This window comes from Mus musculus, chromosome 5 (assembly GCF_000001635.26).
Source record: "Mus musculus strain C57BL/6J chromosome 5, GRCm38.p6 C57BL/6J".
NCBI classification, from domain to species: domain Eukaryota; kingdom Metazoa; phylum Chordata; class Mammalia; order Rodentia; family Muridae; genus Mus; species Mus musculus.
In genome coordinates, this window is record NC_000071.6 from 137662781 (window position 1) to 137682835 (window position 20055).

Below are 20055 nucleotides of genomic sequence, written 5' to 3' on the forward strand. Positions count from 1 at the left end.
TAACCACTGAGCCATCTCTCCAGCCCCTCTTTTTTTTTTTTTTTTAAAGATGACCATTGGTCGATAGCCAGCACTCATTTGGTGGCTCACAGGCATCTATAACGGAGCATGTACAGACATTACATGCAAAACATTCATACACATAAAGTAAATAAATCTTTAAAAAAAAAGTACAAAGAAACAAGAGACATCTGGTATCACAACAACCAAGGCAGATATGGTGGTATATAGACCAGTCAGCCTGCTTTCTCCTCCAACCCTAGAGCACCTGCCCAGGGAGAACATGGCCTTCCATCTGGCCCCCACTGGGAGACATACACATAAACATGCACACACTTATAGTGTGGCGATGATCAATCAGCTCTTTACTCTCCGGGTCCAGCCTCCTGAGTGTCAGGATCACAGGCAGGCACCATCACACCCGGCTCCCTTCTGTCCGGCTTAGCAGAGATAAAGCAATACAATGGGTTCTTTGACTGTTAGAGGAGTTGCTGGGAGCCCCCACTGATACGTTTTATAGCTAGACTACCAAATATAACTCATGCTGCTCCTTGACCCCAGCCACACAGAAAAGTTAGGCCCCGGTGGACTAATGATGTCTTTGCAGTAATACAGATACGGCGGAGACGGGTTCCTGCCCCAGGGTAGTACTTACCTCCAAAGCCTGGGAATGAGGCAAAGGCTGGCACCACCTGGGGAGCAGCAAAGGGGTCTCCCCCGATATCCGCCAGCAGGTCAGTGCTGGCTTTCTTGGTGGATGAATGGGAAGGAGGCTGGGAGCTCCTGGCCTGCGAGCTGCTGCGTGCCTGCGACTGGCTCCCAGGCTTGGGAAAGAATTGTGTGTGACACTTAGAATCCCACATGGCCCGGGTCCCTCCAGAGCTGACCAGGCTGCCCCCAAACAGCTAAGCTGCGAGAAGGCAAAGTTGAGTTGGTGTCCTCAGCACCTCACTCGGCCACAGGGAGCAGGTACTTCAGGGCATGTAGAAATAACCCTGAGCTGCATAGCATCGTGCCCCACAGCGCCCAGGAGCTCACCTCTACAGATTCCTCCGCCCCCATGCCCTTCCCACCAAGATAGGCTTTGTGTAGCCCTGGATGGCCTCAAACTCCCAAAGATCCACCTGTCTCTGCCTCCTGAGTTCTAGGATTAAAGGTGTGCACCACCACCCAGCTCAGCCCTTATCCTTGCCAGATACAAGAAGGGAGGGTCAAGACTGAAGTCATTATTCTCATCTCCCTAAGCACCACTTTCTGCCAGGGTCTAGGTATCCAGATGTAAGCTAGAGGTAGCAGTATGGCTGAGAACCAACCTTTAGCTCACAGACTGACAATGCGCTAAATCCAAATGATCTCACTTAGGAAAGCGGCCCCCGTCCCTCCTAACCTAACCCAAAATCTCAGTGGAAATGTGACGATCAGGTCCGAGGGTTACCTGGCTTGAAGTGGAAGCAGGATCAGAGAGAGATGGCACAGGGTCTCCCAGAAGTGTCCGAATGGGTTTCCCTTCTGGGACAGAGCCCTGGACAGGGGTAGCAGAGACACTGCCTTTGCTGTAAGAGGGCCCCTTGACTTGCTCTGGGGGGACGTACCTGTGGAAAAGAACAGTTATGCTGTTAAAAAAGAGAGAGAGAGAACCTTGGACCATGTTTAGCTAAGGTGGTTGGAGAAAGACAAGTTACAGGGTCAAAGTCTTTATTATTTCTTTACCAATTCCCGTTTATGAGTGAAAAGAACTGCAGTGCACAACTTTAATCCCAGCACCTGGGAGGCAGAGGCAGGTAAATCTCTGAGCTCTAGGCCAGCCTGGTCTACTGAGCGAGTTCCAGGACTGGCCAGGGTTACACAGAGAAACCCTATCTCAACCCTTCCCCAACACCTTCCCCCGAAAACAATGTAGAGATCTAACAATATTCTCTTGAATGTGTCCCTTTCTTCTGTGAGCAGGGCTTTGTGCATGATAGTTACTGCTCTGCCACTGAGCCACGCCCCCTGCCCTCACTGGGGGATTCTAGGCAGGGGCTCTACCACTGAGCCATGCCCCCAGCCCCTCCCTGGGGGATTCTAGGCAGGGGCTCTACCACTGAGACACGCCCCCAGCCCCTCACTGTGGGATTCTAGGCAGGAGCTCTACCACTGAGCCATGCCCCCAGCCCCTCACTGGGGGATTCTAAGCAGGGGCTCTACCACTGAGCCATGCCCCCAGCCCCTCACTGGGAGATTCTAAGCAGGTGCTCTACCACTGAGCTATATCCACAGCCCCCTTGAGCATGAGTTACCACATACAGCTGCCCCTTGGGTATCTTTTTTTTCTTTTTTATGAGACAGGGTTTCTCTGTGTAGCCCTGGCCTTGAACTCATTGAGAGCTACCTGAAATTAACGTTGAGATCCATCACCCCTCTGGTACTCCTTGGGTACCTTAATGTATCCTTCTCTGCTTTATATTAAAATTTTCATTATTGTTATTATTACTATTACTATTATTATTTGTGTGTGTTACATGTACAAGTACATGTACATGCATGTATGCCACTGAAGGTCAGAAGACAACTTGCATGTTGTATGTATGTTTGCTCCTTCTACCACGTGACTCCTCAGGTCTGAACTCAGGTCAAATTAGGTATCTTTACCTGCTAAGCCATCTAGCTGTCATTGTTTTTGGTCTTTTGAGACACAGTATCACTATGTACCCATAGAGGACTTGAACTAATTTTCCTGCCTCCACTTCCAGAATGCTGCAGGTGTATACTACCATGCCCAGCTTTGTGGTATAAATTTCTGTTCAGAAATGCTGTCCCCCCGCCCCCCATATTGTGGCTACTTTTTAAAAGATTTTTTGTTGTTGTTGTTTTTATTCTTCTGAGACAGGGTTTCTCTATGTAGCTTTGACTGCCCTGGAACTCGATCTGTAGACCAGGCTGGCCTCAAACTCATAGAGATCTCTGCTTGCCTCTGCCTCGAATGCTGGGGTTAAAGGCACTCAGCTGCCACACCCAGATTCTTTAAAGAATTTTGTAATTAGCATATGTGATTTATACAAGATATTGGACGTCTTCTTTGGCCATCTCAAGGCATCTAGGTTTTAAGTAGTCACAGATACAATAATACAGATATAACAGTGATCTTATTTTCCAACTTCTTTGTTGAGATGGCCCTTTCTCTTTCTGGGTGTTCTCTCTCTCTCTCTCTTTCTCTCTCTCTCTCTCTCTCTCTCTCTCTCTCTCTCTCTGTGTGTGTGTTAGAGATTGAACCCAGGACCTCCCACAGATTACACTGAAACCCTTTCGGTACTTTCTATTTTTTTAAAAGATTTATTTATTTATTATATGTAAGTACACTGCAGCTATCTTCAGACACCCTGGAAGCTGGCATCAGATCTCATTACAGATGGTTGTGAGCCACCATGTGGTTGCTAGGATTTGAACTCAGGACCTTCGGAAGAGCAGTCAGTGCTCTTAGCCACTGAGCCATCTCTCCAGCCCCGGTACTTGCTATTTTGAGACAGGGTCTCACTGACTTGCCAAGGCTGGCCATGAAAACATTTCCATAGCCCAAACAGGCCCTGCCCATTCCCTCCTTGTCTCCCAGTCTCTGGGGTAGCTGCACCACCATGCTTCCTCAGATTTCTCCTCATTCCTATAGAGAGCGATTGTGTATCTTATCCACCATGGAGCTCAGCCTGCCCTGACCTCAGTTCTGCTGCAGAAGACTCCCTTCCCACTCCCCAAACGTTCTGCAAGCATCTTAATGCTAGGATACCCCAATGAGGTGGTCTCGGAGATGGCCCAGTGGGTAAGGTGCTTGTTGTATAACCACGGGGCCTTGAGTTCAGATCCCATATAAAGTTAGGTGTGCTGACGAGAAGATCTATCAAGGGCTGGAGAGATGGTTCAGTGGTTAAGAGCACTGACTGCTCTTCTGAAGGTCCTGAGTTCAAATCCAGGCAAGTTTTGTAGATCAGGCTAACCTCGAACTCACAGAGATTCACCCACCTCTATCTACGGAGTACTGGGACTAAAGGTGGGCACCACTATCACTATGACCTTGAATTTTTAATTCTCCTGCTGTATTCTCCCAGAGTGTTGGGATTACAGGCATGAACCAATATGCCCAGTTTCAATTTGTTACTTTGAAGTCAGAATTTAGGTCTAACTGAATCTGGGAGTTGGGGGTGAGCAAAAGACCCATTCCAAACCTGGTCACAGAGAAACACCAGTAAGACTTTGGAAATGGGATTGTGGGCAAACTGCCTTGGATATGTCTCTTTCTTCCTTCTTACCATCTTTTTTTCTCATATTTTTCTTGGAGAAACTCCTTCACCTTCTGAGGATCCCTGGAATCTGGTATCAACGATGTCCGAGCATCAAAAAGACCGAGCCAGATTTTCCGACAGACCTGAAGGGACAGAAGCGGTAGAATGCCCGGAGTGTAAATGGCACTGTTAGTGAACCTCTGATTAATGATGTCAGGCTAATATACTCAAAGATAAAAGATCTACTGAACTTGGATACAGTGTGTGTGTTGGGGATCGGCATTCACCTACAAAACAGATATAATCCCTGCCCCACAGTTTATGATCGAATAGGTCAGGCCTTATGTAAACATATAATACACATAAGGCAAACGATAGCAGATACTAAAAATATGGAAGAAAAAGTTCATCCCAAAAGAAACTTTTGGGGGGCTGGCAAAAAAAAAAAAAAAAAAGCAGATGGCCTGAACTGGATCCCTAGGACCCAGATAGTGAAAGCAGAGAACCAACTCGTAAAAGTTGTCCTCCATTACCACAGACAGACAGACAGACACACTAAATAGAGAAATGTGAGGCAAAGCTCAAAGCTTTGCTACCAAGTGGCATGATTGCTGCAGCCTCCATCCCCTCCCTCAGCGTCTGCTCACCTCATTTCCACGAGATTGGAGGAACAGGACTTCAGGCTCAGTGAAAGTTGTCATGGAGATTGACTTGACTCGATGAGGGGGGTTCAGGCCTCTCCTGTAGGACAGAAATAGAGAGGTGAGCTGTGGCAGGTGAGTGCACAGGAGTGAGGATGGAGAAATGAAGTAACAGCACAGAAGATGGTCTCAGTCAGGACCCCATCCAGGGCTGGGGGCGTGGCTCAGCGGTAGAGCCCCTGCCTAGAATTCCCCAGGGAGGGGCTGGGGGCGTGGCTTAGTGGTAGAGCCTCTGCCTAGAATCCCCCAGGGAGGGGCTGGGGGCGTGGCTCAGTGGTAGAGCCCCTGCCTAGAATCCCCCAAGGAGGGCCCGGGGGTGTGGCTCAGTGGTAGAGCCCCTGCCTAGAATCCCCCAGTGAGGGGCTGGGGGCATGGCTCAGTGGTAGAGCACCTGCCTAGAATCCCCCAGTGAGGGGGCTGGGGGCGTGGCTCAGTGGTAGAGCCCTGCCTAGAATCCCACAGTGAGGTGCTAGGAGTATAGTTTATCAGTTAAAAATTGGTTGACTTAGTATACACAAGGCCCTTGTTTCTATCCTCAATATTGGAAAACAAAGACTCAAAAACTCATCAAAATGAAAGTCCTGCCAAAACAAACAAACAAACCAAGAAGAACAACAAACATCCCTGAGGAATTGGGTCATCAAGAAAGAAAGAAAGAAAGAAAGAGAGAGAGAAAGAGAGAAAGGGAGGAAGGGAGGGAGTGAGGAAGAAAGAAAGAAAGAAAGAAAGAAAGAAAGAAAGAAAGAAAGAAAGAAAGAAAAAGAGGGAGAGAGGGAGAGAGGGAGGGAGGGACAGAGGGAGGGAGGGAGGAAGGAAGGAAGGAAGGAAGAAAGAAAGAAAGAAAGAAAGAGAGAGAGGGAAAGAGGGAGGGAGGGTGGGAGGGAGAGAGGGAGGGAGGGAGGGTGGGAGGGAGAGAGGGAAGGAGAGAGGGAGGGAGGGAAGGAGGGAGGGAGGGAGGAAGGAAGGAAGGAAGGAAGGAAGGAAGGAAGGAAGGAAGTCAGTTTTACCAAGGACCAGCAAGATGGTTCAGTGGGTATAGGAGCTTGCTGATCTAAGGACCTGAGACCCACACAATAGAAGGAGAGAAATAATGCCCACAAATTCTTGTTTGACCTCCATGTGTATTGTGGCACCCCCCCATATACTAAATAAATAAATTTAATAAATTTTAAATATCCCAACTAGAAGCTAATTTCTAATATCAGGAAAAAATATAAATGAGAATATTCTGGAAACTTCAAAGGAGAGACAAGAAGAGAGACAAACACATTGTGATCCTGTCAGTGACTTGGGAGGAGGAGGCAGAGTGGCTGGCTCCGATCCTGTCTGGTGCTCAGCGTTTGGCTGAGGGGGTGACTTCTGGGAGCCGAGACACTCAGCCACATCCCATTTCTGGCTGTTATTCTAGATCTATGGCGACACGTCCAGAGATCTCGTGGGCTTTGCCAAGCATGAAGTCTGGCAGAAAAGGGACCCTTGACGAATGCTGCTGACAGTACCGAGAGAAGGCTGTGTCGAGAAGGGTGGGTATGCGAAAGCCAGCTGCCTTGCTCCCTTAGCAGAAGAATGGAGCTGTGGGAAGAATGGACAGCCCACCCCCTTCAGGCAGTCATATCTGGAACAGAAACATCCCAGGCGTCCCTCTTCCGAGAGCTTTTAACAAAGCAGGAAGAAATTTAAAAGTTCAGCCATGAGATGGAAAGACGGGCCACAGCCATGTTCTCATGCCTGTTCCGTTAGCTCCCCGGAGAGCCAGGTCTGTCCACAGACCGCGTGTGGGGATTTCATTAGAACAGAAAGGTTTCTTACCTATCCACTTGCCCTTCTGAGGTTCTAATGGGGAAACCAGAGGCTCAGCTAGGTGAGCACTTCATGGTTTCCCCTTTCTTTTCTTTAAGCTTTATTTATTATATGTGAGTACACTGTGGCCGTCTTCAGACACACCAGAGGAGGGCATTGGATCCCATTACAGATCATTGTGAGCCACCATGTAATTGCTAGGAATTGAACTTAGGACCTCCGGAAGAGCAGCCAGAGCTCTTAACCGCTGTGCCATCTCTCCAGCCCCCTTTTCCCTTCTGAAGTTAAATGTATCTATTTAATTATTCATCGTGTGCACACTTCATGGCCCACGCACGAGTGGAAGTCAGAGGACAACCTGCAGGACTCCAGTCTCTCCTCCCACCGTAGGTCTAAGTGCCCTCACCCACTGAACCATCTCACCAGCCCCCAGGTCTTCCTTGCTTTAGACTTTAAATCTTACTCCAGTCTAGAGCATTGCCCTCATCTTAAAACAAAGGCAGCCACGCCAAAACAAAGAAATTAGACCAGGAAGTAAAAGACCACAGAGGCACGCAAGAAAGTCTCTGATATCGAGGCACCTTTGGCTTTGAAATACCAGGTAGGGCCTCAGACCATAGTTTAGTTGGTAGGATGTTTACATGAAGCCCTGGGTTCGTCTCCAGCACTGTATAAACCAGGTGTGGTGGTAGATACCTATGACCAAAGCTCTGGGGAGGTGGAGGAGGCCATCCTTGGCTATATAGCAAGTTCAAGGCCAGCCAGGAATATGAGACCCTGTCTCAAAAAATAAATGAATGAAGATATGGGGCTGGAGAGAAGGCTCAGTGGTTTAGAGTTCAACCTGGGTTGAATTCACAGCAACTACATGGTGGCTCACAACCATCTGCATTTCCAGGGGATCTGATGCCCTCTTCTGGTCTCAGATAGCACTACTCCCACATGGTCCACACAAACATACAGGCATGTATATATGTATGTATGTACATACATACATACATACCATACATGTAAAATAATAAAATAAAGATATAAGTAGGAAAATATAGTCACACTCACAGGTAGCATGCACAGCATGAAGGTATCCGTGCCAAGTTTGGAAGAATTGGCCGTGACCATGCCAGCATAAGTGATGGCAGAGCGTGGAGACAGGGCAGATGCCAAGCCACAGAGTGAACAGTGAAGGCTGGCTTCTTCTGGGTGATAAATTGCTCATTTAAGGGGCTTTAGAGAGGGCTGGGACACAGGAGGCTACAGACGAGGTCATTTTCCAGCCACTCTGCCACTAGACTTTTGAGTAAAGACTCTCCAGATGCCCTTATAAAATGACAAGCAGTATCCAAGAGGGTGACATCTAAGGAAAGATGAGAGGGAAGCAGACAGCAGAACTTGGGTCCTGTAGCAAACAATAGCTCTTAAATAGGATCTCTCCTGGAGTCTGCTGGGATCAGGTTTCCCAGGCAGTCTTTCTCTGAGCGCTTGCTCACTAATGACTTGATTTAGTTTGGTTTTTAGTCTGAGGCAGCCCGCTTCCGTCTCGGATTTTTGAGACAGGGTCCAGGTTGGCCTCGAACTTGCTTTGTGGTTGAGGATGGCCTTGATCCCCCAATCCCACTGTCTCTCCACTTCCCAAGTGTTGGAGACCACCATGTGCCTTGCTATACAGTGCTAGGGGCATCATGTACAGGGCATGAGCACTCTACCAGATGAGCTATAGCCCAGCCACTCTAGTAGCTGAGGAATGACTCTCAAAATTGACCTCTGGTCTCCACATGCATACGCGCGCGCATACACACACACACACACACACACACACACACACACAGACACACACACACACACACACACACACAGACACAGACACAGACACACACACACACACACACACACAAACACACATACACACCGGGTGGGGACTCAGGAAGCCAAGTGTATTCACTGCAATAGATGCCATCCAGTTGGACACTTGATGGATTAGGGAGAATGATTCAGGATGTTAGCAGTGGGAAAGGAAGAGAACTGGTCATGGGAACAGTGAAATTTATTATGTTTACATTAGAAAAGCAGATTCTAAACCCATCATAAGAAGGTCGCTGACATTTCCTGAAAAGGACAACCAGGAACTGTTAGCAGTTGTAAACACAGAGGCGCTTCCTTGTGAGGGGGACAGGGAGGGGAAGGAGAGGGAGGGGAAACTCAGGCAGGAATCAATCAAAAGCAGACTGCATAGAGCAGCAGACTCACCGTCTGCCCGAGTGTGGACAGGAGGGGTGTTTTAGGAGGGGCGTTTTGGGAGGGGAAGATGAAGGAAGGCTGGGAAGCAATTGGAAAACACAGGGCCTGAATGTATCTGAAGGGAACAGGATGTCTCTGCAGTACAGGACAGAGAGCACCGCTCTGACCTTGGTGTCTGGGGACTCGATTATGAATAACCACAGTCAGTCTGGGGGGCAGGGAGAACACTCCAGAAGGAGGCTGCAGCCCAGGGAAGAGGGCCTATGAGTCAGACGATGTCTCTCTGAATCATACGGAGGCTACTGCTGGCTAGGAACACAGATGTAGAAACCCTTTCCTGCCAGCAGTGGCCTAGGTGTTTTGCATTTAGTTGGGTCCAGTCCAGGGTCATGTGAGTTTCAGGGTCATGTGATGGGCCAGATGTGACTCACTGGCCTGGAATGAAACAGACCCAACCCTCTGGCTAGCATCCAGTGTCCCCAACAAAACTCAGGTCTTTCCCCACAACACCCCCAAATGAGAAGGAGCTACTACTCTTGTGTGATGGCACACCCATGCCAGACAAACTCAGAATTAAATTTACTTGCCCAGCCTGAATAGGGCAATCATTTTAAATTAACTTAAATTAGTTTATTTGCGTGTGTGTGTGTGTGTGTGTGTGTGTGTGTGTGTGTGTACATGCAAGCCTGTGGGGAGGCTGGGGAAAGACATTAGAGTCCGGGTCTATCACTTGATGCCTTATTCCCAAGGCTGAACTTGGAGCGAGGCTGGCAGCCAGAAAAATCCCAGCAATCCCCCTGCCTCCATCTCCCACACTGCTACTGTTACATGTACATGCCTAGCTTTTCACATGGGTGTTGGGGATCCGAGCTCAGAGCTCTTACCCACTGAGCATCTCTGAATCCCCCGGAGGAAGCAATAGAAAGCAAACTGACTACTATGGCTTGAGCTTTAAGTCAGTGTTATTACCTACATTCACTCCTTTCCCTTCCTACTTCTTTCTGAAGTATGGTAGCCTAGGCTAGACCTTGAGCTTGCTCTATTGCAGAGGACGATGCTGGAATCTTCTGCCTCCACCTCCCCAATGCTGGGTTATACTGGTGTACCCTTGGTAGCCCATACCCAATTTATGACCTCATGACCAACCTCTGGGCTTCCTGCATGCTAGCAAGCATCCTACCAACCCAGCTTCATCCCCAGCCCCTCCTCTCCCTCTCGGTCTCTTTTGAAAACCAGGCTCCTAATAGCATCCAAAAGACTCTGCTCTGCAAAGGCAACTTCTTGCGTGTACAGACAACCAGTCTCCCAGGCCTCTTGCTGTCCCTCTCCCCTCCCCTTTGATTTTATTAAACACTAAACACACAAGTATCTCCACCCTACCACACCTTGCCACTGTCAAGCTGGCCTATATTTTTGCTTCTATCTCGATCCATGGAAGCATCAAACCCGCTGAGAGGCTGAGATAAGAAGGTTCTGTCAGGTCAACAGTGGAAAAAAACCAGTTCCACCCAGCAGCTAACTCCTCACATCAGTGCCAATTTCAAACTCGGGAAGTCCTTTCCTCTGAACGCCTGTGTTCGGATTCATACAACCTGGATTTGGGTCTCTTTCCTGCTAGAAGCTCCACTCTGCTCCTTGTAATCAAAGGATAGCCAAACCCGTTCAGTTCTTTTCTAACAAACAAATAAATAAGCCTTTTTCATCAATCTAGGTAGCGTGTGCCCTAGCACACGTGTGGAGGTCAGAGGGCAGCAGGTAGGAGTCCCTTCTCTCTCCCCACAAGTGTCCTGAGACTTGAACTCAGGTGGACAGGCTCAGGAGCAGGCTCCATCAGCCACTGAGTTCATTTCTTTGACTAATAACAAGAAGTCCCTGCTAGGGGTCTCAACAGTCCCGACCCTGCTCAACGACCAATTTCACTAATTTCAAAAATTGACATAAATTCTTCTTCAATCCACTTCACTCCTTGTTCAACTGTGAAGATAAACAACACTCCCATTGTGCAGAGCTGGGCACGCATCTGACAGCCCTGCTGGCTCCTCTCCCTCAAGCCTTTTGCACATTTCCCCTCCTTGTTTCTGTTTGTCACCTGTTTCTTTTTCCCACCTCCTAAGTGCCAGGATCACAGGGGTGTGCCACCATCCCCAGCTCCTTTTTCTTTGTTCTGTTTTTAAAACTATCTATCTATCCATCCATCCATCCATCCATCCATCCATCCATTCATCCATCTATTATTTATTTATTTATTTGATAACAAGCACCTTTGTGCACTGGCCCACCTCACAGGCTCCCTTATTATCTATGTATTCCTGGTGTGTGGGGAGGGACACATGTGCCCCAGAGTGCTTGTGGAGGTCCAGAGGACAACTTTAGGGAGTCTCCTTCCTCCTTAGAGAGACTAGGGATTAAACTCAGGTTCTCAGGCTTGGTGGTAGGACTCCATGAGCCAGCTTACTAGCCTTTCATTTGCTTTCTTGAGATTGGAGCTAGGTAGCCCAAGCTAGCGTTCAGCTTGCAAGTCATTCCTGTGAGGGTTTCAGACCTAGGCCACCATGCCTGGCTTCCTTTTACCTTCTTCTGCATCCCGTATTTATTTATTTCATTTTTTTATTTTACGTATGTGAGTACACTGTAGCTATCTTCAGATGCACCAGAAGAAGGCATCGGATCCCATTACAGATGGTTGTGAGCCACCAAGTGGTTGCTGGGAATTAAACTTGGGACCCCTGGAAGAGCAGTCATTGCTTTTAATCACTAAGCCATCTCTCCAGTTGTTCATGGACCTCTAATATAACAAATAAGTAAATCGGGGGTAAAGTGATTGATTAATTAGCACGAGGACCTGAGTTTGATGTCCAGAACAAAAGCCAGGCCACCAAGCATGATGGCACACACGCCTTTCATCCCAGTGCTCAGGAGGCGGAGGCAGGCAGATCTCTTGAGTTGGAGGCCAGCCTAGTCTACCAGAGTGAGTTCCAGAACAGCCAGGGCTATGCAGAGAGACAGTGTCTCAAAACAAAACAAAACAGCCACCAGCTGGAGAATGCCTGAGGAACAACATCAGCACACAGACGCACCCCCACGCACACCCATACACATAAGGCTAAATCAATAAGTCAATGAAACTGTGCCATTTACCTCTGCCCAGTAAAGGTGCCCATGAGAGATGAGGGAGGAGAGGAGGGAACACAGAGAAATAAACAGGGCAAGGTACAAATGCAGTTTCCACTTCAAACAGATGGAAAAGTACTGAATCAGCGGACGGACAGACAGCCGGTTACACCTTCCTTCAGTCTGCCAAGAGACGGATCTTCATCAAGAACCACTTCTGGCAGGCCGGGTAGGGAAACTGAGGCACGTGTAATTCAGGGGCTGGTTTCAAAGGAACACATCTCTGTAGACACCTCCCTGGAGGACTGCCCGAGTGAAGTCTGACTGCCATGGTCAGAGTAAAGCTAGGCAGGAGTCAAAGGTGGCCATCCCTGAGATCCAAAGCAGTAAAGGGGGACCTGACAGCCGGGGCACAGAAGCACGGCTTGCTTTGGTGGACAAAAAAGATACGTAGCATTTCTCCTTCCACACAGTGGTTGACCCATGGGGACTCTGAAGAAAGCGTGAATACGAAGGATCATCTAAGGAGTCAGGGGAAAGGCTCAGCAAACACAAGGACCAGAGTTCGATCCCCGAAGCCACATGAGGAGAGCTGGATGTGGTGGCTTGCCACTGTAGTCTCAACCCCAGGGAGACGGAAACAGTGGACTCCCGGTTACATGCTCCACACGCAGCCTAGCTTCATCAGGAGGTTCCCAGCCACTGGAGAGACCCTGTCCCCCAAAACCAAGGTGGGTGGCACCTGACACACCAGGTTATCCCTTAGGCCCCACATGTTTGTGTGCACACACATACACACAAACACAAACCATTATAAAAGGCAATAGAAGGACTGGAGAGATGGCTCAGGGGTTAAGAGCACTCAACTGACTGCTCTTCCAGAGGTCCTGAGTTCAATTCCCAGCAGCCACATGGTGGCTCACATGTATCTGTAATGGGATCTGATGCCCTCTTCTGATGTGTCTAAAGATAGCAACAGTGTACTCACATACATTAGAGAAAGAAAGAAAGAAAGAAAGAGAGAGAGAGAGAGAGAGAGAGAGAGAGAGAGAAAGAAAGAAAGAAAGAAAGAAAGAAAGAAAGAAAGGAAGGAAGGAAGGAAGAAAGGAAGAAAGAAAGATGTTTTTAAAAAAACGACGGCCGGGCGTGGTGGCGCACACCTTTAATCCCAGCACTCGGGAGGCAGAGGCAGGTGGATTTCTGAGTTCGAGGCCAGCTTGGTCTACAAAGTGAGTGCCAGGACAGCCAGGGCTACACACAGAGAAACCCTGTCTCGAAAAACCAAAAAATAAAAAAATAAAAAAAATAAAAAAATAAAAAAACGAAAGAAAGAAAGAAAGAAAGAAAGAAAGAAAGAAAGAAAGAAAGAAAGAAAGAAAGAAAGAGGAAGAGGAAGAGGAAGAGGAAGGGAAGGGAAGGGAAGGGAAGGGAAGAAAAAGCAGATATTTAGAGGCTGCCCTTGAACTCTACCCCCTCCCTGCCTAAGCCTCAGGAATTCTGGTTTACACATGCATGCCACCATACCAGCTCGATAGGTGCTTTTTAGTAACAATTTTTACCTCACTTTAAGCATCAGAAGGTAGGGATATCATCCTGTAGGGGAGTTAGAATTATACACATACATACATAGGGAGTTGGAGGCCAGCCTGGGCTATATGAAACCACTGCCAGGCCAGTAAACCCAACATTTGTGAGGTAGAAAGCCAGCCTTGGTTATATAGAGGGGGCTGAGGTTAGCCTGGGCTACATAAGACCCTGTCTCAAAACCAATACAAGGGCTTGTGAGATGGCTTGGCAGGTGAAGGTAAAGGTGCTGACTGCCAAGCCTGACAGCCTGAGGTAGATCCTCTGGATCCAGCACCTACAAGCTGCCCTCTGACCTCCGCACACACCTGCACTCACACAAATAAATAAATACAGACATTGAAAGTTATATGTGTATGTTGGGAACATCGAAAGCACTTAAATCCTGATTAAAGGAATTAGGTAGTAGCAGGCTGGGGCTGTAGCTCACTGGTAGAGAGAGGGGCTTGCCTCACATGTATGAAGCTCGGGTCTCAATCCCTAATACTGCCAGAGAAAGAAAGAAAGAAGTTAGGTATCCGAGGAAAACAGAATGATCAAAACTAGATCAAATTTGTCAACTACATTTGTGGCAGCCCACATACAAATACATGCAATTTTTGTTGTTGTTTTGTTTTGTTTTTTGTTTGTTTGTTTGTTTTTCGAGACAGGGTTTCTATGTGTAGCCTTGGATGTCCTGGAACTCACTCTGTAGACCAGGCTGGCCTCGAACTCAGAAATCCGCCTGCCTCTGCCTCCCAAGTGCTGGGATTAAAGGCGTGCACCACCACCCGCACCACCACCGCCTGGCTTAAATACATGCAAATTTAGAAATGGCCCAAAGCAGCGGCCGATCTCACGCTGTCACATGGACATGCCAGGTTACTGCTACAGCTGAGAAAACACTTCATGAAATGAGAAAGTGTGAGGAGCTGGAGAGACCACTCAGCCGTTAAGAGCACAGGCTGCTCTTCCAGAGGTCCTGGGTTCGATTCCCACAACCACATGGTGGCTCACAACCATGTATAAACGGGAGCCAGTACCCTCTTCTGGTGAGTCTGAAAATAGCAACAGTGTACTCACACATTAAATAAATAAATAGATCTTTTTAGAAAAAAAGTGTGAATCCCAGCAGGAGACAGAGGCAGGTGGAGCTCTGTAAGTTCAAGGCCAGCCTAGAAAACAGAGCAAATTCCAGGGCTACATAGAGAAACCCTGTCCTGAAAAGAAAAAGGAGGGGAGAGGGAGACAAAAAAGCTCAGACATGTAGGGAAAGGTTTAGGATGCCTGTGTGTTAATGAGAGATGTAGAATTCTGGCCAATGGGATGGCTCAGAGGGTAAAGAAAGCTACCTTCCAGTAAGTATGAACTCAGGGACCCACATGGTGCAGGGAGAGAATGAATTCCATCAAACTGTCCTCTGACCTCCACATGAGCACCACGCACACACACACGTGTGCATGCGCATGCACACGCACACACTAAATATGTATAAAAATAAACAAATGTGATATTTTTCCTCTCCAGACCTTAGGAAATTCGGCTTCCGCTGGAACAGACGGCTCTATCACGTCAGCCAGCCAGGCCAACTGGGATCCCTGGCAGTTCTGCACACTGCCCCCAGAAAACTCCCTCTCTCTAAAAGGCAGCCATGTTTATAACACAGTTTACAGAAAAATGGCCTTTAAGATAAAGTATATCCTGCTGTCTCCTCTCTCAGACTAGGGTGCTAAAGGTGGTATTGGAAAACTTCCCTTCCATCTGCTCCTCAGAGGACTGGGGCTGGTGAGTTGCCTCCTGACATGCAAGAAGCCTTAAATTCAATCCCTGTAAACTGGCAGCAGTAGTGTAGTGTATGTCTGTAAGCTCAGCACCTGAGAGGTAATTAGAAATTCAAGCCACCTTTGGCTACATAGCTAGTTTGAGGCTAGCCTGGGCTACATGAAACTCTCTCTCAAAAGAAAAAAAAAAGAGCAGATGGTTCAGCAGTTAAGAGCACTGGCTGTTCTTCCACAGGACACAGGTTTGATTCCCAGCACTTACGTGGAGGCTCACAGCCTTCTGTAGCTCCAGTTTCACTAGACCTGAGGCCCTTCTCTGGTCTCTGGGGGCCCTGAATGTACACAGTATGCAAACATACATGGAGGAAAAATAGCTATACACATAATAAAGTAAACATTAATAGATGCTCTTCTTAGCTGGGTGGAGAGAGTGCACATCTTTAATCCCAGCACTCAGGAAGCAGAAGCAGGGGGATCTCTGAGTTTGAGGCCAGCCTGGTCTACTGAGTAAGTTCCTGGATAGCCAGGAAAAAAGGCAAGCAAAAAAAAAATAATAATAAAAATAAAGAAAGCTCCTGCTTTGTGGGTGTACTTGACGTAGCTAGAGTCTTCTAGGATGAGGTAATATCAATTGAAGAACTGCCTGCCTCCATCAGACTGGCCTGTAGTTAATCCTCTGTGGGAGCATTTCTGGATTAATGATTGACATGGGAAGGCCCAGCCCACTGTGGGTGGTGCATCCCAGGGCAGGTGGTCCTGGATTGCATAAGGAAGGTGAACATGGAGAACAAGCCAGAAAACAGCACTCCTCCATGACCTCTGTTTCCATTCCTGCCTCTGTTTCCATTCCGGCCCAGACTTCCCTTAATGAGGGGCTGTGATTAGGACATGTAAATCAAATATACCCGGGGCTGGAGAGATGGCTCAGCGGTTAAGAGCACCGACTGCTCTTCTGAAGGTCCTGAGTTCAAATCCCAGCAACCACATGGTGGCTCACAACCATCTGTAATGAGATTTGACACCCTCTTCTGGAATGTCTGAAGACAGCTATGATGTACTTACATATAATAAATAAATAAGTCTTTTTAAAAAAATCAAATATACCCTTTCCTCTGCAAGTACCGTGTGGTAAAACACACATGGTGTTTTACCATAGCAACAGAAAACAGACTAAGACAAGGCAAGTGGGTTCAGCCGCTGAGCAGTCTCTCCAGGTCTCTTCTGTACATCATACCTTAATACATGCTCACACTGCCATGCAAAACACCCCGGGCTCTGCTGTACTTGATGAGACACTACTACTTATACACAGATAGGCTCCACTGCGGTAAGCTAGTGAGCTGTTACTGCTGTATCTCCATCGCTGGGGCTTCAGTTACTCAGCTGTAATCTGTCAACTACCCAAAAAAGACATATGCAGGCTGCTGGATTACTGCTGTTTCTCCCTAACCATCAGCACAAAATCCTAATGTATGGGCAATCAACTTTACGGACCTTCAAGGAAATTCAATCTAATAATTTATTTATTACTCTGTGTGAGTGCCTGTTCAAGCCACGGCAGGAGTGTGGGGGTCAGAGGACAACCTTTTGGAATCAGTTGTTTCCTTCTACCAAGTAGGTCATGGGTATTGAACTCAGGCTGTCAGCCTTGGCAGCAAGTCCCTCTAGACATCTCATTGCTAGTTGAGTTCTCTTACTTAACCCCATGGGAACAGACGACCCCCAGCCGCCTGTCCAGTCTGAGGCACTGGCAGCCCCAGCAAAGCTAGCCCTCTTGGAGTCTCTTGAAGGATTAGAACAAATTTCTCCTACCACATCTCCATTAGGCCATAAGACTCTCTATCCAGTGTTTGCCTAAGTCGCAGGAGTCAATGATTTAAAACAAAAACAAAAAAACATTGCAGGGCTGGAGAAATGGCTCAGCAGTTAAGAGCACTGACGGCTCTTCCAAAGGTCCTGAGTTCAAATTCCAGCAACCACATGGTGGCTCACAACCATCCGTAACGAGATCTGACGCCCTCTTCTGGAGTGTCTGAAGACAGCTACGGTGTACTTAGAATAATGAGTAAATCTTTTTTAAAATTACATTAATTTTTGTTTTACGCTTTAAAAAAATTATTTTTATGTGCTTGAGTGTATATGTGCCTGTGTACCACGTGCACGCCTGGTGTCCTCGGAAGCCATCGGATCTCCTGGAACTGTAGTTACAGGTAGTTGTGAGCTACGATGTGTGAGTGCTGAGAACTGGACCCTGATCCTCTGCAAAAACTACCAAATAATGAGTCGTCCTCCAGTCTCCAGCCATTCGTTTGTGAGTGTGTGTGCACGTGTGCGTGCCTTACATATGAGCCCTAGTGCTCCCATGAAGATCAGAGGACTTGAAGGAGTCTCTCCTACCAGGTGGGTCCAGGGAATCAAGCAAGCACCCATAACCACAGGGCCATCTCCCCAGCTCCGGCAGGTGTGTGGCTTTTCATTCATGAGACCAGCAGCTGGGAGTGACCTCGAGGGAGCGGTCTAAGATTCTACAAATTGCGCACTGATACGAAGCAGTTAACTTCTCCAGCACAAGAAATCAGGTTTTTAATATGGCCTAGATCCCTTGTCCTCCCTTCTGCTCTGGTTGTGGGATATTCATTATAGAAGACGAAGGTTATCAGGGGATACTTGAAACCAAATCTAGTAAGTGGTAACAATGTCGGCATTTCCTGCTTATGCAGAGCTTTATCTTATCAAAACCCTAGGAAAAAAATATATTTTAAAGCTCAGCGTTGTAGAGCATGTCTTCTATCCCAACACTTGGGGGGTGGGAGGGGGGGGGGGCAGAGGTAACCAGATCTCTAAGTCTGACGACATCCTGGTCTACATGGCCAGTTCTAGGACGGCCCAAGCTGTATGGCGAGACCTTGACCCCCACCAATATTTTTTTTAATTACATGTATTTATTGTCTCTGTGTATACACCTGTGCCGCAGCCTGTGCGCATAGGGCAGAGAACAACTTGGGGAATCAACTCTTCTTCCCTTCTCCCAGGTGGGAACTGAACTCAGGTCAGCAGGCTGGGCAGCAGGTACTTTTATCAACAGATTCATACCCCTCCCCCTATCTCTGTCTTTAAAAACAAGGTGTCCTATATCACAGGCTGACCCCAAACTCACTCAGTAGCTGAAGGTGACCTTTAAAAAGGTTGCATTTTGTTTGGCTGGTTGGTTTTTATTAGTACCCACTGGGATCTGGTTTTACTGTTACTGTTTTGTCTGCATTTATCTATTCTTAGATGGCATCTATGAGTGTTTCGTCCGTATGTCTGTCTGTGCACCACATGCATGCCAGAAGAGGATGTTGATTCCCTTTTGAACAGACGGTTACCGATGGTTGTGAGTGCTGGGAACTGAACCTGGGTCTTCAGCAAAAGCAAGAAGTACTTTTAACTGCTGAGCCATCTCTCCAGCCCGAGCCCTCCCTGAGTTCGTTATCTTTCATGCCATCACCTCTAGCCATTAGAACAGAGGAACAGTTTTCCTGACAGCCGTCGTCCCCCAACCCCCAGCCCCAGGGCCTAGCTCTGAGAGATCATAAGGCTTCTCTTCACTTCTATCCAGATGCAATAATTTGATTTTCCAGACTGGGGGGCAGGGGGCTGTGGCTCAGTAGTAGAGTACTTGCCCATCATGTGCAAGGCCCTGAGTTCAAACCTAAGTATCAGAAAAGCAATACAGATTTCCCTTCTCATAACATTTCAAGATTTATGCTTTCTTTTGTATTATATGCTATAATATACAGGATATCCATGTGTATATGTGTTCACATGTGTCTGAGTTTATATGCATGCAAAGGCCAGTTGACTTGGGTACCTCCCTTGACTGCCATCCACCTTATTATATATAGAGGCCAGGTCTCCCTTCTGAGCCAGAGCCTCTCAAGTGCTAGGATCACAAGCAAGCCACCTCGTTCTCCTGGCCTTTACCTGGGTTCTGTGAACCTGACCTCGGGTCCTCACGTTTTCATGACAAGTACTTTACCCACTGAGCCATCCTTTCAAGCTCATACACTGTCCTCTATACGGGCACGGGGTGTATATGGATGGTTTAGCCAAACAATCCAGGCCAGCCTCAGTCTCCCCGGGTGGTCACATACATGGTGGTCCGTGTCCAGCCACAGTGGTAGAAGGGAGGCTGAGAACACTGGTGGACTGGGGCTACAGCTCAGTCCAAGTGCACCCTTAGTGTTCATAAAGGCCTGGGTGGGACCCTGGCACCTCACAAGTCAGGCTAGTGCACACCTGTAATCCCTGCGCTCAGGAGGTGGAAACAAAAGTCATTCTTAGCTACACAGTCAAGGCTAGCTTAGACCACATGAGACCCTGTCTTAAACAACAACAACGATAAAACCATAGACATTTTAAGAAGAGGGTGACAATGTAGTAGAGACATAGTTCCACACGGTCTCCTAGGACACCGGGATCTTCATTTCTGGTCTCCCCACAATCCTAGCTCGTACTAAATGACAAACGCTGGGAACAGAATCCTCCATATGGCACTGGGTAAATTACTAAACCTCTTTCTACTTTTGATCTCCCATCTGTCGCAAAAGAACAATACTCCTTGGTTTT

The 20055-nt window shown here is 47.7% G+C and overlaps 1 protein-coding gene across 5 annotated transcripts in view; it reads right to left on the reverse strand.

Annotated features, from left to right (window-relative positions):
• Nucleotides 1-20055, reverse strand: part of Agfg2 (ArfGAP with FG repeats 2) — a 34344-nt gene that overhangs the window by 12318 nt on the left and 1971 nt on the right. For all 5 annotated transcript variants that reach the window (XM_006504570.3, XM_006504569.3, NM_001303271.1 and 2 more), the window contains exons 2-5: nucleotides 4901-4994; nucleotides 4281-4396; nucleotides 1436-1592; nucleotides 656-824 (exon numbers count right to left, since the gene is read on the reverse strand). In XM_006504570.3, the coding sequence (XP_006504633.1) occupies nucleotides 656-824; nucleotides 1436-1592; nucleotides 4281-4396; nucleotides 4901-4994 (536 nt within the window). The remainder of the gene's footprint in view (nucleotides 1-655; nucleotides 825-1435; nucleotides 1593-4280; nucleotides 4397-4900; nucleotides 4995-20055) is intronic.